Genomic DNA, 21,667 nt, shown 5'->3' with positions numbered 1-21,667 from the left:
GTTGTGCTGGAGGAAGATTCTAGATTTTGAGCTGTCCACCTTACTGCGCATGTGGAGGAGGAGTGTTTCCCGCCAAGGCCAACGGACCCAGCATTCCATCCTGGTGATGCCTTTCAAAGTTATCTCACACCTGACAATTGGGAGAATTATGATTGGACTGTGCACGGGATGCCAAGGGGAGGGGAATGAATTATACAATATATTATTCACTTTCGCGCCTAAATAATCAGACTTCGCTTAGCTTCGCTTCTATTCATTTATAATTAGTAAAAGTACACTTGATTTCTACCAATGGAGTCCTGTGGTTTTCTTTCCTGATTTTTGAATGAAGAAGGGCTGACAGGAATCCATTGGATGTCAGTATATTAGTGATTTAGATTAGATTTAGATTTATTTTATTTGTATGCCGCCCTTCTCCGGGAGAGACTCAGGGTGGCGAACAACTCAAAAGGGGAAAGGGGAACATAGAACACAATACAGATAGTTAAAAATAGCCAAGAATCACACAACCACACAGGTCGAGAGGGGAGGGGAACTCATCAACCCCAGGCCTGCCAGCAAAGCCAGGTTTTGACGGCTTTTCGGAAGGCCTGGAGAGAGGTGAGGGTCCGAATCTCTGCGGGGAGTTCGTTCCAGAGGGCCGGAGCTGCCACAGAGAAGGCCCTCCCCCAGGTAGTAGCCAGGTGGCATTGGCTGGTAGACGGCACCTGGAGGAGGCCAACCCTGTGTGATCTAATGGGTCTTTGGGAGGTAATTGGCAGCAGGCGGTCTCTCAAGTACCCAGGTCCAATACCATGAAGGGCTTTATAAGTTACGACTAGCACTTTGAAGCGTATCCGGAGACTGATTGGTAGCCAGTGCAGCTCGCGGAGGATAGATGTAATGTGGGTGTATCGAGGTCCACCCACAATCGCTCGCGCGGCTGTGTTCTGGACGAGTTGAAGTCTCCGAATATTCTTCAAGAGCTGCCCCATGTAGAGCGCATTGCAGTAGTCCAGTCTTGAGGTCACGAGGGCATGAGTGACTGTTGCGAGTGCCTCCCGGTTCAGGTAGGGACGCAACTGGTGCACCAGGCGAACCTGGGCAAATGCCCCCCTGGTCACAGCCAACAAATGGTGTTCTAAGGTCAGCTGTGGGTCCAGGAGGACTCCCAAGTTGCGAGCCCTGTCTGAGGGGCGTAAATTTTCACACACACACCCAGCCTGAGTGATGGGATATTAACCAAATTCTTGGGAGGGAAACACAACAGCCACTCGGTCTTGTCTGGATTGAGCACAAGCTTGTTAACCCCCATCCAGACCCTGACAGCCTCCAGGCACTGGCACATCATGTCAACCGCTTCACTGAGTTGGCAGGGGGCGGACAGATACAACTGTGTATCATCTGCATATTGATAGTATTTTATCCCGTGCCGTCGAATGATCTCACCCAGTGGCTTCATGTAGATATTAAACAGGAGGGGGGATAGGACCGAACCCTGAGGAACCCCATATTTCAGGGGCCTAGGGGTCGACCTCTCCTCCCCAACCAACACTGACTGCCACCTGTCTGAGAGGTAGGAGGAGAACCACCGAAAAACGGTGCCTCCCACCCCCACCTCTTGTAACCGTCACAGAAGGATACCATGGTTGTTTTTTGACAACATTTCTTTCATATCTTCTGCTATTGTCGGGGTTTCTTCTCCATTTAAATATTCTTTTATTTGTTTTCCATCTACTTGTTCTCCTTTATACAGATTCTCAAAGTACTTGTATGCAATCTTTTTCTTCCCTTCTATTGTATGTTGTAGTTCACCAGTTTCCTCTTGAAGTTGATATATTAATCTTTTTTCTCTTTCTTTTCTTAATCTATATGACAGCCACCTCTTCAAGTGAGAGTGTGTAGTTTGGTTTTTAGGTGTTGTTCATCAGCTAGGCGTTTTGTTCTGGAGATGAGTGTCTTGGCTATGGAGTTGATCTGGGCTGGATGGTGGTGTGAGAGTGTGTGCAGATAGCGGTACATACAAACACATGTGAAAACCTCAGAAAACATATAAATATATATAATATTTCAAAAGGGTAGGAAGGGGAACAAGCAAAAAAGAAGGGCAAAAAAAATATTCAACACTTCAAAAACTTCAGGGCTTCTACAAGAAAAAGAATGCAAAAAGGCAATCAGAAAAAAAACAAAACATCACATCCCAGGCAGAGTAATGTAAACATAGTCAGGCAAAAATATGAAGGAGAGAGTTCAAAGTTTTTTTCTTTTCATTTTTTGATTAGAAGAACTTTCCAAGGTCATACTAATTTTTTCTCAGACATTTTCATTCATCTTCCAAAATAGGTTTCCAGACACTAAGGATCCATAAGAAACACCTGCGTAAACAACTGTGGTTCTTGCCTCTTATCATGTTTTAACCTTGAATAAGAGCGTTCTCTCTAAGTAGCTCCGGCAGTAAAGTTTGGTAACATTGTTTCAAAGTCCACTAGGTGGCAGTGTTAGATTGTATCAATCCCTAACCCCTTAGCACTCTGCCTTTGAAAAGAAATACTCCAAAGGAAAAAAAGAAACCACAGGACTAATGAAGAAGAACAAAAGGGGATAGGGAAAAGAATCTTTAAGGCATAATAAAGAAAAGAATAGTCCCAATCAAATCACTGCCAGTTCTTCAGTTCTTCATTTTCTTAAATAGGTTTTGGCTTTTATGATTTGTGTTCGCAGCACATTAGTCCCAATTTATACAGGGGGCTGATTACGGCAAAAAGTTGGGTGACTTTTCTACAAGTATGGTGGAGTATAACTTAAATATAACTTCAAGGGAAAGATTATTCAGTCCAGCTCAGGCTTACAAAAGAGCAGTGCACGAATCTCTTTTTTATTGTTGTGCTTAGAATAATTGTTAAATTAGCTGCAGAGTAAAGAAGATACAGGGGAGTGTGATGACTCAGCAGTTAAAGATGCTGCACTTGTCAGCTGGAAAGTTGGGTTTGAGACCCGAGCACCGTACAATGGGATGAGCTCCCTTTACTTGCCCAGCTGCTGCCCACTTAGCAGTTCGAAAGCATGCAAATACAAGTAGATTAATAGGTACCACTTTGATGGGAAGATAAGGGCATCAGTGCACCTTTGGCATATAGCCATGCTGGCCACATGACTATGTAATTGTCTTCAGACAATGCTGGCTCCCTCGGCCAAGAAACAGAAATAAGCACCGCTCCCTAGAGTCAGTCATGACTCAACAGGAAACCTTTACCTCTAAAGATACAATGGACCAAACTAAACTAGACTAAATAACACCAACATATATAAATTTGTATGTGTGCACATTTCAAATCAAATTATACATGTTTGTTCTGGTACTATGTAGATAAGGAATAAAAATTCTATGCATGGGGTTTAATTCAACCTCAAGCTACAATATTCAGTGTCATGATTTTGAAGCCAAATTTTGACTTCTAGGGGTTTGAAATTTTATACAGCCCAGTAACTGTCACTACCTTAAAATTATTCTTCTGTTACCTGTAATTTCTTTGAAACACCATCTGCAGTGGTGGGATTAAATTTTTTTTTACTACCTGGTGGGCTTGGTGGGCGTGACTTGGTGGGCATGGCAGGAGAAGGATACTGAAAAATCCCCATATCCTCCCAATCAGCTGGAACTCAGGAGGCAGAGAATAGATGGGGACGGAGTCAGAGGTGGTATTTACCGGTTCTACAAACTGCTCAAAATTTCTGCTACCGGTTCTGCAGAACTGGCCAGAACCTGCTAAATAGCACCTCTGACCTTCTGATGTAAAGCATGGAAGCATGGAATTTCTGTCCTTAATTTAGCCTTCTTATTCTGTCTAACCCTGAGTGTTGAAGGCCAGAGGCTTTCTGAAGTCTGCTGTGTGAACTATTGCTCCTATTGCTACTGCAAAAGTTAGGGCCTGTTCTGTAGCTATGTGCAATAAGAAATCTTATTCCTTAAAAGATTAAGGCAGACAAAGCATCTGAATCAATCTCCAGTCCAGATATATTTATCTTTTTCAGTGTCAATGTACTATATTTTGGGGGAGGAGGTTTATATCTTTTGCTAGGGCTTATATCATTCAGGCCACTGAGAAGTACTTTTTTTTGTTAAATATGAATCTTGGCTCTTGGTGATTACATTTTCATGTCCACATATTTCTTTTGGTAACAATTTGAACTGGTTTGATAATGCCATCTTTTTGTTTGACTTCCTAGATAAAACCTTGGTACTTTTAAATTGTTTTCTATTCCAATACTAATCAGATCTAGTCTTGCTCAGCTTTTGAGAAATTAGTCGAGATTACTAAACCACTTTAAAATCCATTGTCTTAATGATTCTTTCTGTAAGTTGAATTCAAAAAGTTGTCCTTCCAAGGACAATGCCTTCCAAGTGCATTGATATCCACAGCTTGCCATCCTTCAAATGGTCATTACAGTTAACTATGCTATTGTCTAACTGGGACAACATTGGGATGACATTTCTGCTTCGTAACTTGATAGGATTTTCTACTGAAAACAAGTCATAATTCTAATTTAGTTTCATAGATCATTTTTCTGTTGTCAGTGTGTATTACAAGAATATAGAATCATAGCCTCTAAGACATGCTTTCAGTAATTTTTTATAAAGCGAAATAAAATGTGTGAACAAGCAAAAAGTCCAGGCCGATTTGCATGATACAAAATTTGCCTGTCAACATCTTTATTTCATCATGTGTCCATAATGTTGCTTTCAGTTCATTCTTAACACATGAATGAGGCCAAATTGTCCTTAACTCCTCTGGTTTTAAAGCAGTGTTTTCCCAAAGAAGCCCTCATCAACTGAGAGAGGTTTGGTATTTATATAATCTGGCTATTCTGTCATAGTTGTGCTGGGCAAATTGGTCATTTCAGGATGGTGCAGTCCTATCCTGTCCCCTTGAATCCTGGAGATTCTCTTCTACTTTTCCCCCTTCCAGGTGGAAAAAGATGATCCCAAATAGTTGGACAATAGCTGGGAGAATTGTAAATGAAGCTGGAGAAATGGCTTTCTAGCCTGCTGAAGATTTGAAATACAGGATGGTTTAGATGGGCTGTAAAGTGGGAAATTTGTTGGAGCCATGCTGGGAACTAGGCCCTGAGCTAGCGATTCTCAGGGCTAAAATGTTGGGTACGTCAGCAACCAACAGCTACTTAGTTCTGAGACTGCACAAAGGAAGGGCTCAATTAAGCAGTAAGATAGACAGGAAAAAGAAATGTAATAATTAAATCACTGCAGGTAAAGGAAGTGGCTTCATTTCATTTGGACAGACAACTGCAATCAACTGCCACATAAATTTTCATCATGGCATTCAATACCGCAAATATTTTAATCATTGGCTTTGTTTAGCATGTCTTCACGGCAGAAATGAGGACACCAGCAATCCATGTAAACTGTAATAGAAATTATAAAGACTGGATAGGGATCAGCAGTGAGGATAGCAGCTTTTATGCTGGTTTAGTTTTCTGTTGGCTCAAGTGAGCAGCAGAGAAAAGGCCCCAAGTGACTATTACCTGTTTTCTTAAAAAATTCTTAGTTTTGGATATTGCAGGGTAAAAAAAAATAGAAGACACATTTATATTAAAATAATTTACTTAGTTTTTTAAAAAAATCAATTAATGTTTAAGAAAAAAATATGTGGCACTACCTAGAGAGGAAGGAACAAATATAAAAGAAACAAATATGCAAGTACACTTGTAAGATTAAAACACTATTATAAATGCTAATGTATATTGACTGATTTGATATTAATATCAGTAACCTTTCCTCTAATGATGTTCCTGTTCCTGGGAAGAAAACCAGTTCTTTTCTCTTTCAAATATCTGTCACTTGAATGTATTATACAAAAGCACCAGCCGCTCTAGCACAGCCTTATATAGGTGGATGAATGGGATGCCCGTTTAAAAATAGCGTTCTCTTTGGCTTTGAGTTGACAGGCAACATGAAAACCGCTATATTTCATGCTGACATTTGGAACATGTTCCCGGGATTATTTTAATTGTCTGGCAACAGAATAAAATTAACGAGCTGACCAACGAAGCCTTATGAAAATAGGTAATCACAAGTGGAAACATTCTTATTTGGTGTGATTCAACAGAGAATGACTTTGATTTGAGGCTACTCAAATTACAATTTTGGAGGTTAAATCTTTTCTTGGGTGCAATTTTTAATCCCCAGAAGCCACATCAGTGGAAGCACTGAAATGGATTGCATGGATTATGGATGCAATCTTTAACCCAAACAGGGCACTGATCTGATTTTATTCACGCAGCGTAATTTAAGAAAAAAGACTAGGCCAAGCCAGAACTGACCAGGCAAGGCAACTTATTCCTGAAGTTTGCCACGATAGATTTAACAGCTGGTTCATTCTGCAGAAGGGAAATAAAAGGGGAGAATCATATTAGCTATGAGAACAATACCTCAACATTTTTAACGTTTGGTTTCCAAGTCAGAATAGAGTTTGTATGGATAAGGTAGGCAGAAAATGGATAATGTAAGCAGTTCAGGTACATTACAAGGAGAGCCAGGGCAGGGCAAAGGCAACCAAAAAAAAATAGATTAGAAATACAATCTAGGAATTCTGGATTGAGCTGTTGAGCAATATTCCAGTACTTGTTCCTTTAAAAAAAAAAAAAAAAGCTGCCTGGAAATATACTAAATGAATAAATACAGGAAATTTCAGCTGAGTTTCCAGTTCAAAGCAGGGGCAAGGTCAAATGTTTGGGAAAGCTGAATCTCACACATGGACCTAAACTGCTAAAGACTGACAAGCAATATTGAGTCATGAACAGAGGAATAAGTGCCTAATATTTTGAAGAATTTTCTAAGTAAATCCTGTCCTGGCCTCCCTGCCAACCTTAATCTAATCCTGGAAAGTGAATATTGATTCCTTAACACACCAAACCACCATTTGTCAGGTCAAAAGTCCCAAAACAACACAAAGAGACAAAATTATAGTGAACTAATGGGCTTTTTTATGTTCCAATAAACAAGTGTAACTTAGGAGAAACGTGTCAGTTTGGGATGGAACATGGGGGGGGGGGGGGGGGTTTAATGTCTTGACCTTAAACAAATGTGTTTATTTAAAGTGAGAGCTATTCTTTTGAAAAATAGCGGCTCTTTTTTCTTCGTAACCCCAGGGGATTTAGTAGCAGGTTTAGAGTAAAAATATTTCTAATGTGATACTAATAGTATATGGTGAGAAAACACCCTACCCTCTATTCTGTATATTCTTCTTTGTTAAAAACTTGCCTTTAAGAAAAGCAACTATATGAAGTGTTGCAAGAAGCAGCAGACAGAGACTAAGCCATTCCCCAGAAATCTGAGCACTGTGTTAATTCCTGTTATAACTGCCTTACTTACAAGCTAGGCACAGACTGGATTTCTGTCTGCTTTGTAGCTCCTGGTGCTAACTGGAAGGCTACTTGAGCGATGAGGCAAGTAGCAAAAAATACCACTTTGAGTACTCATTTCAGCATTGACAAATGACATCACTGTGAGTAATAATTGCATACTGAGTGGAAAAAATCCTTATAAAATATATTTACCTCATTTTGTGCTGCTTCCAGTATTCCCACTGGGCAAAAGGAAGTATGTCTTCCTAGTTTATTGTGTCACCACAGGCAAGAAAACAATAAACTAGACCCATTGGAAGAAACAGGCCCAGGGGACTGAAGATATAATGAGCAGCTACGCTGAAGCTTATTTCTGCTGTAATTGTGATCAAGCATAATGGATAGTCAACACGATTCCAACAATTTTGGAACTAATGCTGCATAGAAAGCAAAAATACATTAAAGTGAAAGCAAGCACCTTTGTTTGAATTGCACGGAAATTCCAGCACTTCCTTGTTACAGGAACCTTCTCCACCGTGTGGAAGGAGTGTACAAATGTATACTTTTTCGTACAACCAAAGTTTCTTAATGACCTCCTTGATCCCAGTCCTACAGTTAGAGGAGAATCTAAGGACAGGTTTTCATGATATTTTGTTTTCATCATTTCCCTCTTTAAAACCTGTGTGAAAAAACAGGAAGAAAATAATTCCTTTCCATTAGTACTCCAAAATAATGTTTTTCTAAGAGATTTATTAAGAAGCATAGATACAGCAATAATAATGACTGTATAGGTAAATTGATAGTGGTATCTTAATAGTAGTACTATATGTTATTCTTTTCCCCGTCATACGCTCTGAAAGCATTAGCAGGAGAGGTGATGTAAATGTTATTTCTACAGAAGATATTTGAGAATAGAGAAAACAAGAACAAACGCCATTTAAATAGAAATAGAGACTAGCACAATATCCTCTCTTAAAACATGGAGCTCTAGTATGATGCATGGTGCTCACTGTTCGGAAATGTGCTGTATCGTCAGTTTGCCAGATAATATTTTGAGGATCATTACTTCATCCGTCCTCAGTTGCTCACCTTGGACTCCTTCCAAAGAGCATTCATTAACATGATGATAATAGTAAGTACCCATTTAGATATAACTTTTGGAACTCAAGCAAATCTTCAAGCAATTGGTTATTTCTTTGCCCTTGTCAAAAAGACCCCTTTTGGCCTACGCTTGAATACTGATCCATATGTTTAGAATCATAGAGAAGGAGGCAAGGAAAGATAATACTATATACAGTACATAGAATAATGGAAAAGAAGGTTGCTCAGAAGGCCTAAGAATGCATTCATGCCAGATAATGTTTCTGTGGGATCCAGAACTATGTCTTACCCCATTTCACTGCCATATATTTAGGTGTGATATTCAGTCATCAGACAGTAATTCACCCTGCAATAGTTATATGGCAACAATACAATTAAAACCCAGGTAAAGAAAAAAACTAGTTGAAGAAACATCATGGCTGTTCAAAATACTAATGAAATTCTGAAATTGGAGATGACTGAAAGGCCTTGCTCATAGTCACCCATGCCTTAGTCAACAGCTGTTTGGATTACTGTATCATGCTCTACACACTGTAAGCATATCAATGGAAGGATAGTTACCAATGAATAAGAAATTGTTTTTTATTTTGACTCATTCAGTCCTTTTCAGATTCGAGATACCTCAATTACAATTCAGACTAAATTTGTGAAGAGAGAGCAAACTTTCTGGACATGTTTAGATTTGATTAGACAACTCATGACCCATTGGGTCATTGCTTCAGAAATATTTTCTTACCAAATTCCGTAACTATGGCCTTCAACAATGGGAGAGCTTCTAATGCACTGGAGAAATTCTTTAAAATTCAGAAAGATATTCAGATATTTCTCTGCCCTGAAAGTAGCCCATGTTGAACAGTATAGCAGTCAAACATTAGCAGTTGACTAAATGTAACATTTTATGACCTTTTATGTCATAAAATGTTTTATAAAATTTGCCAAATTTTAATTCCACAGGAATTATAGATCCAAGCTTTGGGACACAATCAGTAAGTTAGCCTACTTGGTTGAAAAAGTGTGTGCTATGATACAACATTTTGCCCAACATAGAACACTTAGATCAAAGAACACTTAGGGAAAAAAGTATGTACCTGAAGTCATGTCATATTGATCATTACTTAGAGAGATGGTGGAATATATTTCACAGGAACAGTTTATGAAGAGTTGGACCTATATCTGTCTGAAATGTTTTAACTTCCTTCTAGGGAACTGAATCAGTACTTTTTAAAAAAAACCTCTTTTGAGTTAGTTAGTCCCGTAATGTAAATTGGACTTATCAGATGGATGTTGCTGGTGCAACTATGAGTGGATTTTTGTCTGTCAGAATTGCAAACCCATTCATTGTAGTGAAAAATAATTAGAAGTTATATTTTTGTTATATATATATTTGAGTTATATTTGAGCCCTGAGATATTATTTTACATATTGTTTCAGCTGTAAAATTGAATTAAATGTTTGTTAGAGTTTCCATCACGTTTCACCTGGTGCATTAGGGAGATATCTGCGAGACAAAACTCACAAGGTGATTTTACATTCACTAGCATGGTAGAGTGATTGCATAGTTTGAGGTTTAGCAATTTGTGAGAAGTCAAACATTGCCTTAACATATTGTGTGAACTGGACCATTTTGTTAAACTGTTATATGGTTTACTTGTTGGGACATAGCATGTTTTGTATTTTAGTAGCCCAATTTAGAATCCAAAGTAACTGAGTCATCATGTTACAAACATTATTTTAATTAAATATGGAGAGACAGTTAGAATAGGTGTCAAAAATAGCATATACTAATGTACTATGTTAATCGTAGACATGTATATTCAGATGTAAATTTCTGCCTTCATGATATACTGTATGTTTACTAAGTCACTTCTGCACTGTAGTGTTATATAAAGCAAACATCTGTTTTAGCCATAAGCAACTCTTGTCTATTCAGATAACATATGAAAAGTAACCCACATTCACAAATATATAGATGGAAGTTTTCACATAAACTGTAATCTTGTATATTATGATGTGAGTTTAATCTCAAGTGATGCCTTCCCTATTTTACCAAAGTTCTTATTTTCAGATGAGAAAATTAGTGACTTTGAATCTGCCGCTGATCAGATTGAGGTGCAGTATTTCCTGGGGCATGGTATGCATTATTCAATACTGCAAGCAATTTCTGTTATCATTCAGTATGTTATTGTTATTACAGACTTGACAGGTTGTCTAGGATGTCTTCTGCATTTTTCCAACATAGGTGAAAAAATGATAGTTTGTGCCAGTGGTGGGTTTCAAAATTTTTTAGAACATCTTCTGTAGGTGTAGCCTGCTTTGTGTGAGTGGCTTGTTGGCCATGTGACTGGGTGGGAGTGGCTTGTCGGCCATGTGACTGGGTAGGCATGGCCAACTTGTAAAATGTGGTGAAACCTACTTAATAACACTCTTGCTTAGCAACCAGAATGTTGGCTCAGAAACTCTGGCATTTGAAGCACGCAAGTCTTAAAGCTGTCAAGTTACAAGACCCTTGCACCCCTAACGCTTTAGAAAAAAACCCCAGGGGTGTTCAAACTTGACAGCTTTAAGACTTATGGACTTCAACTCCCAGAATTCCTCCTCTCAGGAGGGGAGGGGGGGACCTGGAGCTGATTCTAAACAGCACTGTAGATTTGTGGAACCTCTTCTATAGAAGAGGGTAGAACTGGCAGGAACCCACCCCTGGTTTGTGCTAAAGAAGATATTTATACAATTAAATTCTAGCACAAACTGCCTAGGTTTATTTTACTTTAATTTTATTTTTCAAATGAAATGGAAGAGCATTGAAGCATGTCGGCAGAACAATTTAATAGTTCAATATGAACTCATTTCTAAGCATTTATCTGAAAGTAAGAAGTAGAATTATTTTTAAAAATAAACATTCTACCTGGTCTCAGCGTATGAAGTTACTAATGAAAATATACAGAAGAACTAAAGCAACTCATCATTTTTTCCAAATATCTGTTAGCAGTGCTAGATTTTCACTGTCACTCTAACCCATGAATTCTTAAATGCTTAAGACTTACTGATCTGTTGCTTCAGATGAAATTTTATCTTAAATACAATTTAGACCTGTCTACTCAATTTCAAGGCTTTTGGTTAAGAAATTATTTTTTAAAATATTTATTGGTCCTTTGAAAATAATGCAAGTGAGTGTAATATAGAATACCAATTCTCAGCTGATAACTGGCGTACCATGTATAGGATGCAGACAAGATCTAAGTGGTACTCCTGCTAACTGTCCTAGAATTTCTGGTTTTTAGTAGCAGAGCCATTTGAAAGAATGACTCCTTTATTGCAGTAAGACAGAAAGCAATCTCCAGCTGGCTAAGTACTTAGGAATGGGCTGAGGGATGAACTGCAAGGCATGATGGGAAGTAAAAAACTGGGCAGGCAAGGAAAAGAGGACACTTGTGTTCCACTTGCTGGTTGTCAATCAGGGAACATATGTGCATTCAATAGCAACTTTCTGGATTCCCTACTTGGAAATGTGGGAATATGGGGGTGATTACAGTCAGCAAAATGTGGAATGGAAGAAAGACATGGAACATTTTTTGCATATCTTTTTGCATTTGGGCAACATTTATTTTCGAAACCTTCAAATCTTGAGAGAATGTGTGTTGAGAGATGGAGAAGAGAAGTATAAATAACTCTTTTGAGTAATGTTAGTTAAGTTAGAAATTCTTGATAAAAGTGGGGATTTTGTTTCAATCATGGTAAAATTCAGATTCTTTGATATAATGGTTGGTAAGGTGAGATGACAACTGTTGGTTTGGAAAGCCTTGTTGGAATGCCTATGAGTCAGTGTTTCAGTTCAGTTTTATAAATAAGAGACGCCCACTTAAATTGGAATCGAAAGTGAACTGGGAACCAACACTAGTAAAGGTATCACAAGAACGTAGTTCATTACTCACATGATTTCTAAGGTCTGCTGGTATATATTTTGTTAGCTTGCAGTTATTAGTCTTTATTCAAAAACAATATAGTGTTATGCCTATTCATAGGTCAGGCTCTGATTCTAAGATGGACTACAAAAAGATAGAAAGGTAATTTCAAGAAAGATAGACATTATGTTCCAAATAATTCAGTCTTGGATTAATGAAACATATTCCTGTTCAATACTCTATGGTTAATCAAAGATGCTTAAAAGAAGACTCTATCTTCTAGTACTCACCTTTCATGGGGAACAACATTCTCTGCACCAGAGGAAAGAAAAGGAAACCTTTGAAAGTTCTAGCAGGCAGCTGTTGTCTAGCATCAGGATATTTTAAGATACACAAAAAAGTATCCTGCTTATCAGAAGGGATCTAGCATAGAAAGATAATGTTATCTTAAATGAAGGGAATTTGTCTTCTCCAGAATTCTGTTTAAAAAGAGGCCAGAACAAAATGTTGATATACTGCACAAAACTGTATTCCTGGCATAGCTACTGTGATGAATTAAAGATCCTCATTATTATTATGAAAAAAAAATGTTTCATCTAGATCCAGGGTCACTGTGGATTAGGTATGATGTATTTCATAAATAAATAAATAAAAATATGCTTTTAAAAAGCTTTCTCAAACACGGTGGCCTTCTAGATATATGTGATTTCGACTCCCAGAAACCTCAGTGATGGTTATGATGGGTGGGAAATTCTGAGAGTCAAAGTTCATAAAACTGGAAGGAAGTCAGTTTTAGGATGTCCTTTTAAAGAATCTTTTCATATCTTGTTGATTTTAGACAACTCTCTTAAGTGGTGCTATCAAATACAAACTACTGGATCGAGGTTTAGGGCCCTGAAGTATAAAGGCCTTATTGAGCCATGTGAAATTATCCAAATAATTTTGAGAACAAAGGCTCCTGAGCCTTTGCTTTCTCTGGAGAGAAAGAAAGAAGGGATTAAGTGGGAAATAGAGAATTTAGGGCTGTAGGTTTACCTTTTCAATCATGTAAAATTTTTGTTTCCAGTATGCTTTTTGCTGAAGATCATTGGGAGCTATAATTCACCAGAGAACACAAGGATGGGGAAATTGCTTAAAACCAGCCTTCCATCATAGTCTTTAATTATATGGAATACGGAAACTTGCATATTCTCCTTACTTTATTTAGTTTTATCCCACTTTTATTATTTTTACAAATAAGATAAGGCAGCAAACATATCCAACATATGTTGTTGGTTTGAGCTTGGCGATTTGGTTGCAAATGTTTCGTCCCCATTGGAAGAGACATCTTCAATGCGCTTTGGATTCTGCTTATCTGGGGAGCACTGGCCATTAAATACCTTTCTGATTTTGGGTTGTGTGATTAGCTGGCTGTAGTTCCTAAGTCATAGTCCTTCGTTTTAAGTACCGTCTGTGTGAAGTAAATTAGTGGTGGGGGTGTTCTTCAGATGTCTTCTGATGGTGTTATGGTGTGGTTTCGAGTTGATGTGATCAGCTGCGTGTGATGTGGTCTGATTTCTTATGATCTATCAAGTTATAACTTTGTTTGCAGTGTGACTGTTTGTTGGTCTTTAAATGCTGCCTTCAGGATGGTGGTTGATGTTGTTCTTTCATTCTAAGTGGTTGGTAAATTGGGTCAATGTCATTGTGTCTGCTTATTGATTTATTGGTGGAAAACCAGGCTTCCAGGAATTCCCTTTCCCTCCTTGGCTTTGCCTGGGTTACTGTCATACCCCCGTCCCAGCCTGATTCTGCAGAGGAATCAAGAACTGGAGCCAACGGAGATCGAGGGGGAAGCTTTGTTGGCTTTAGAGGAAAATGGGGAGGAGCAGTCCGAGTCAGGCCACGGCCTTTCAGGATTGGGACGGCTTGTAGGTAGGGTGGAATGGGGGGGCTGGATGACCTAAAGAGGATAAGCAGTGAAAATGAGAGACAGAGGTCAGGCAATGAGCAAGAGCCCCCCCCCCCCCCGATCCTCAAGCATGCAGGGTGGAGAGAAGATGGGAACAGTGTAGGTTGACCCGACTATTCAGTAGGAGAGCACCCCGTCCCTCTCCACAAGGCACACACCTGAGACTTAAGAAGATGCTGTAGGGAGAGGAATTTGTTGGGAACAAACACTGAATTCCTGGAGTTTTGAGTGACATTGCCATGTTAGAAGTTTCCTGATTTCCTGCTTTCTTCCTAGCTTCTTGGATTAATTACCTTGCTACTTTGCTTCCTGGACTCATTGACTTTCCCTGCTGGATTTCTTGCTTTGCAGCACGTTGTGCTTATGGTGTTGAGCTGGACTACTTGCAGCCAGAGGCTGCTGGAGGTGTGTGTGTGTGTGTGTGTGTGTGTGTATGTGTGTGTGTGTGTGTGATCACTTTGCTCTGGGACTTGCCAGAAATATGGGAGCATTTGGGGAAATTTTGAGCAATAAAGGAGTGGTTTGAACTGCCAACTGCCTGTGTTGCCTCTGTGCCATGCCCCAGGTCATCACAGTTACAACTGTGTCCAAGCACTATGACTCAGCAACTACATCCAGCCAATCACACAACCAGAAATCAGACCAGGACTCAGAAAGGTATTTAAAGGCCAGTGCTCCCTCAAACAAGCACAATCCAAAGCACACTGAAGATTTCTCCTCAAATGGGGATGATGCAACCAAATCATCAAGCTCGGAGCTCAAACCAACAACATTACTACCAATCCAAGCTATTAATATTCAAAGACATATCCAGCATACTTTCCTCCTATTTTCCACAGAACAATTCTGTGAGGTGAGTTGGGCTAAGAGAGAGTGACTGGCCCAAGGTCACCCAGCTGCTTTCATGCCTAAGACAAGACTAGAAATCACTGTTTCCTGGTTTATAGACTGCTGTCTTAACCACTAGACCAAACTGGTTCTACCCTTTTGTTCCTTCCTTATATCATGTTATAGAGGGAGATATTCCTTTAATATTCATTATTTTGTAAAGTATACATACTTCTCTGTTGTAAGAGAATAAATACTAGTACGTTACCACATATCTATTATCACATTACCATATAGAAGTAAGGTGACCAGATTTTCAGATTGGTAAAGAGGGACATCTTTGACTGGGGGGGGGGGGGGGCTTGATTAAAAATTTTATACAGAGCAACAAAAATTTTCATATAACACAAAAATAGTATTGTAATATTTTTTTTATTTCAACATAACTACAATTTACAAATATAAATTGTATCTGTTGCCAAACATCAAAATTTTGATCACGTGACTATGAGGATGCTGCAACAATTGCTAAGTGTGAAAATGGTCGCTAAGTGTGAAAAATGGTCATCAGTCACTTTTTTCAATGCCATTGTAACTTTGGTCACTAAATCCATTATACCACCTTTCTTGCCAGAGTTCTTAAGTGAATAACTGCAGCTGATAAGTTAGTAACATAAGTGAATCTGGTTTCCCCATTTGACTTTTTCAAAAGGTCACAAAAAGCAATTACATGACCCCAGGACACTGAAACCATCATAAATACGAATCTGTTGCCAAACATCAAAATTTTGATCGCGTGACCATGAGGATGCTGCAACGGTCGCTAAGTGTGAAAATGGTTGCTAAGTGTGAAAAATTGTCATCAGTCACTTTTTTCAATGCCATTGTAACTTTGGTCACTATGCCACCTTTCTTGCCACAGTTCTTAAGTGAATAACTGCAGCTGGTATTTTGTATTTTGGATAGAGACAATTTAAAAAAAGAATCCACACAGAATAAATTGAAGTAAAACATTTCAAACTATTCCACACAGAATAAATGTAAGTAAAACTATTTTCAAAAATTCTATGCACAATATATTTCAAAGTATTGTGCATAGAATTTTTAAAAATGGTTTCACTTCAATTTATTTTGGATAGAATCTTTTTTTAAATAGTCTAAGACAATTTAAAAAAGAATCCACACAGAATAAAACTATTTTAAAAAATCCTATGCACAATAAATAAAATATTATTTTAAAATACATTAAAAAAAATAAAAGAAAAAAACCCGGCTCACTTACCAGCAAGCTTGCACTCCAAGTCAATCCAGAATGATGTAGATGTTAATACAAAGAACTGAGCAAATTAAAATGGTGAAATTAGTCAGGGAAATATTTTTCAAAGAAACTTTGCCACCATTTTTCCCACACGAGCCGACCTCCAACCTTCGTGCCCCTCCCCTCCAAAAAATCCAGGAAGGAACACTTGCGACTTCTCTAGCCAAGTATTTCCTGGAGCTCTATGGTACTGGGTCATTTTTTCTTATAAAATGAGGTAAAAGGGCAGAGCGGGGGGGTCTGTTTTGTTACTTTAACGTTTTAATATCTTCAATGAAAGTACTGAGACAGAGAGAGGGTTTAGATAGGGTGTCTTTTGTCTTGCCCCACTTAGGATTTCTTAAGCAAATCCACTGGGGTTTCAACATGAAGCCAGAAAATTGGGACTTTTTAAAAATGCCCCAGGACACGGGACAAATTGTTAGAAATCGTGACTGTCCTGCCGAAATTGGGACGTCTGGTCACCTTATATATAAGGCTATTTTAAATCATACTGAAATGGTATACAAGGTCTCCGACTATAGAGGATTTGAGTTCAAATGCCATGCTTGCTAGAAATTATAGCAAATACAATGCAAAATGGGAACAAACTGTATTGATGTTCCAAGCAACAACCATTCTATTTCATAGCAACTAGTATCACACAGTTCCAAAGTTTGCTTTTTCCAGGGCAGCATGAATGTTTATGTATTTCCTCAAGGAAACACATTCACAGCATACCATACCATATTTGTAAATGTTTTTCTTTTATGGACAGAGCAAAAAGCTACAGAGAGTGCTTTGTTATTATCCCAATGAACGCTTGGTATTTTATACAATTAAGATGAATGCCTCACAACAATGCCAAGGATTACTCACTTAAAATTGTTCTCAAGAGACTTATGATTTGCAGTTTCTTTGAAGGACGGATTGCATGCTTAGCCAAGGTCTGGCTGCAAAGCAGTGTGAAGGTGGTAAATTGTAGTTTTTAACCAAATTAAAATAGGTGAACTATTGATGTGACTCAACTGCCACAATGCACACTACAGAAAGTTGCACGGTGGAAACAAAAATCTAACAGAATTCAATGTTCTGGAAAGTATACCTGATATCAAAAAATGAGTGATACGATGAACACTGTAATAACCTCATCCTTGAACTGATATATGACTTTTCAGCTTTTTCATGTTCTTCAACATCAAGTTTGTATTTAACCAAATATTAAATGGTATCAGTTTTTGCTGTCGTGGATGATGTTTATAGATATTTACAGACTAAAAGGAAAAAAAGAAAATAAATAGTATAAAGCTATTATTGAAGTACCAGTTCCATTGAAGAAAGCAACACTTTATTTGTAAATTAAGACTGAATCTATGCCAAGTATTGACATTTCTTTTTCCATTATCACTTCATTTAACTTTCTGTGTGTGTGTATATGTGTGTGTGTATGCGTGTATGTATGTATGTATGTATGTATGTATGTATGTATGTATGTATGTATACCTCTGGCCGTGTCTGTGGCCGTGGCCATGTACCAACACCTACACATACACAATTTTTATTAAAGCAGCCCTATCTGATAAAAGGTTCACATGGTTGCTTCCTGGAAATAGACATAGTTTTATTATGTCACACCTCTTCACATTCAAAAGCATCTCTTTCATAGACATTCTGAAGCATTGCATAACCTTCCTGATGAATCTCTTGTCTGAAATCCAGTAAGTTTTGACAATAATGGACAGGATGAACCAATGGTCTCACTCTTCAGAATGCAATTATTTTATGCTTTATTTTTTATTAAGTAATTATAGTGTAATCAATTATGCATATTCATGCACTCCAGCTCCATCGCACATAGTTTCAGATATGCCATTAAGTGCAATGTGCAATGCCATAAATTGTGCAAACATTTAGATCTTACTTCTCCATTCCTCAATGTTGTTCTCACTTGCCTATACATATTCCAAATTTTCAGGGCTGCCTGTATTGGTGGAACTGTATGTACAAAAGTTCCTTCCCTATTAATACTAATGCCTAAAGTATGACTTAATGAGTAAAGCAGCATCACATATGGGTGTTAAGAAGGCATAGGAATTTAGGATTCTTTAATTATTGCAACTATTATTTTTATTATGCCTGGGTTACTGCACTGCTGGGTGTTCTTCAAACTAGTTTCCAAGTCTTTGGAAATGTGCATGCTCATGTTTGATAACATATCTAGTACTTATGCAACAGTCCAGCTAATGTTGCAGCTCATATTAAAACATTATCCTCTTTTATTATGCAAACATACAAAAATGTAGATTTTAATGCTGGTCTTGCTACCATTAAACATTTCAGGTCTCATTTAAAAATGGAAACGCTTTGATGAAGACTTGTGTCTTTTTAATTCTACTAAAATTCCAATCTATGTCTAACCCAGTCTGTGTAAGCAGCTGGGTTTCCAATGAGCCTGGAATTTGGGTTTTAAAGTTATTTTTAATGCAGCTCAGTATGACTCATGCTTAGCGAATCTTGCAGGAATGTTGAATATTGGTAGAGCAGGAGATGTCACATTTGGAAGAAAGTCACCCCCTAAGGCTCTTAAGGTCACATTAATTCCATTGATATCAAATCAGGCCTATGTATGCAACAGGGTAAAATAGAAGATCAAAGTAGAATATTGCATTTTACCATTTTAGATTGGAATTTCAGAATGCACAGAGAAACATTATATGATTACTGAAAAAAAGAAAGTATTCCCTGCTTAAAGTAACTTACAAAGGAAAACATTTATATATATTTTGCTCTACAGGTTAATGCAGTATTAGCAACATTCAAGTACAATTACTGTTGATTTCATGAGCTGCATTTAAAGATAGAAAAAAAATGCCAGCTGCAGATATTCCTACTTTACTATTAAAGTGATATTCAAATATTTGGTAATTTCTTTAAATTAATATTTACATTTTTCTCTTTAATGTGCAATGGTAAGATTTATATGCTATGTGAATGACCAGTTAGCTTCATAGTCCCCTCTCCCAGCCTTCTTATATATAGCTGAATTTAAATATATATTGAAGTACTGTTATGCTAATGAACTAATTGAATCACCTGACCATTCACATGACAAATCTCTCATTAGCATTTTGAATGCAGGACAAAGCATAGTCCAGTGCTGCAATAGTTTCTGAGATTCTTGATTTGTTTAAAAAAATCATATGCAATTATGTATTCTTAAAATCTAAATTTGAAACTGATAATTGTTAAAAAAGTTTTTGATGGCTTAAAACTGTATAAGGAATCTATTTCTTTACTATAAAGAAAAAACATCAACTCAGATGTTTTGACAAGTCTATTTTCCCTAAAAAAGCCAAACATACTGGTTGATGAATAATGATTTCATTTTTTAAAAAATTCAAATCTCTTTTAGATTCGAAATAAGAGCAAAGCATCCAAGGCTGGGTTATGTGAAGGAGATGAAGTGGTATCTATTAATGGCAACCCTTGTGCTGAGTTGACGTATTCTGAAGTTCTTCTTCTGATGGAAGGCCTGACTGACACTCTTCAAATGCTTATCAAAAGGTAAAAGGAATTCAGATGTATTTCTCATCCTGATAAAGTACAACCTCAACCATTAGCCTATGAATCACATTCTTTTAATTATGTATTATATTTTATTTATTATGAAACTTATATGCCACCCATCTTTCCTTGATGATTTTTAGATTGTGAACTTAACAGATCTTAATGCCGAGGAAAGTTTAGGAATTTGTAGGCAAATTCCTAAGTAAATGTTCACAATCATTTTGAACTGAATCCAGAAACACATACGTGAGTGAGTGGTAAATGAAGAATGAATGAATGAATGAATGAATGAATGAATGAATGAATGAATGAATGTCAGGTTATGTGCCATTGCAAGTTGAACAATGATTAATAAGATTAATGTTTTTCCGTATGTTATTACCGTATGCAACTTTATTCTCTATGATATTTCAGAGCTACAGTATATAGAATTTAAATTCTTTAAAATCAAGTTTGTAGAGATAGATAGTATTTCTGTAATGCAACATTTATTAATGCAAATTTATCAATTAATCATAAGGTACTGTATCATGATATGAAGTCTTCCTGGTTTTCTCTTCTAAATTACAGTTCTTGGATTCCTTCCTTTCTTCCTTCATCCTTCCCTCCCATTCTTTCCTTCCATCCTTCATTCCTTCCTTCCTCCTACCCTCCCATTCATTCCTTCCTTCCTTCCTTCCTTCCATCCTTCCTTTATCCCTCCCCCCCTCCCTCCCATTGAAGCATTGAATACATCAGTTCAATAATTGCATCTCAATTGCACCCATCTTAAGTACTGTGCAGATACTGTAACTTATATAAGGGAAGGTGAAATAAGAAGAATCACCCATGTCTTCTTCGCCAATTTAATTCCTACTGCATTGCATTATCAAAGTAATATTAGCAAAATATTAGTACCTATATTGTCAGGACAGAGAAAAGGTGCCTAGGTATCTGCACTAAAGTCCCTTCCACAAAACCACTGGTTTTACGTAGCCTTTCCCCAATTCTAAGCAGAGTGTTGTGCTATTCCACATTTCTCTTTGTGTTAAAGTATCCCAACAAATTAAAAATGGGCTTCTGTGTGGGCTTCTCTGTGGGGACATCACAACAATGATTTTCAGGAGAGGCAGAAGGTAATGAGAATGGGGGGAAACTGCTCCAGAGCCTCAAAGGAGATCTTGCAAAACTGTTTTCAGCATTTTCTCTGCAGCAGGAGCTGAACTGTTAGATTTCTGAATTTAACTGGCTTAATAAATGCCCAGGGCCCCATGGAGTCACTCATGGGTAAAAAATGTTTTGAATTGGTGCAGCCTTCATATATAGAAAAACTTTGACAGAGAGAGAATAATGTGTGTAAAAGAATTGGAATTGATCTCCTGGGTCATCTTTACCAATTAGCAAATATATAATGAATTTGAATTTGTGGAGAATTGAGCAAGTTGAGTTTTCTCATCAAATTCCTTACAGGATAAGTAATTATTTGAGGAAAGTACATGATTCTTACCAATAAGTGCCAAATATTTCAGTCTTAGTGTGTGTGAGACTGTAAAGAATATATATATATATATATATATATATATATATATATATATATATATATATATATATATATATATATATATATATATATATATAGATTTGGAATATATAGATTTGGAATATATATATTCAAAATCTAGTCTCTGTCTGTTTCTCTCTCCC

The 21,667-nt window shown here is 37.5% G+C and overlaps 1 protein-coding gene across 1 annotated transcript in view; it reads left to right on the top strand.

Moving 5' to 3' along the window:
- Positions 1-21,667, top strand: part of SYNPO2 (synaptopodin 2) — a 110,363-nt gene that overhangs the window by 67,616 nt on the left and 21,080 nt on the right. Inside the window, 1 exon segment of the mRNA XM_032223542.1 lies at positions 19,830-19,981. Within this exon segment, the coding sequence (XP_032079433.1) occupies positions 19,830-19,981 (152 nt within the window).

Source organism: Thamnophis elegans, chromosome 9, assembly GCF_009769535.1.
Source record: "Thamnophis elegans isolate rThaEle1 chromosome 9, rThaEle1.pri, whole genome shotgun sequence".
Classification (NCBI taxonomy): Eukaryota; Metazoa; Chordata; class Lepidosauria; order Squamata; family Colubridae; genus Thamnophis; species Thamnophis elegans.
This window is presented reverse-complemented; position numbering and strand designations above follow the sequence as displayed.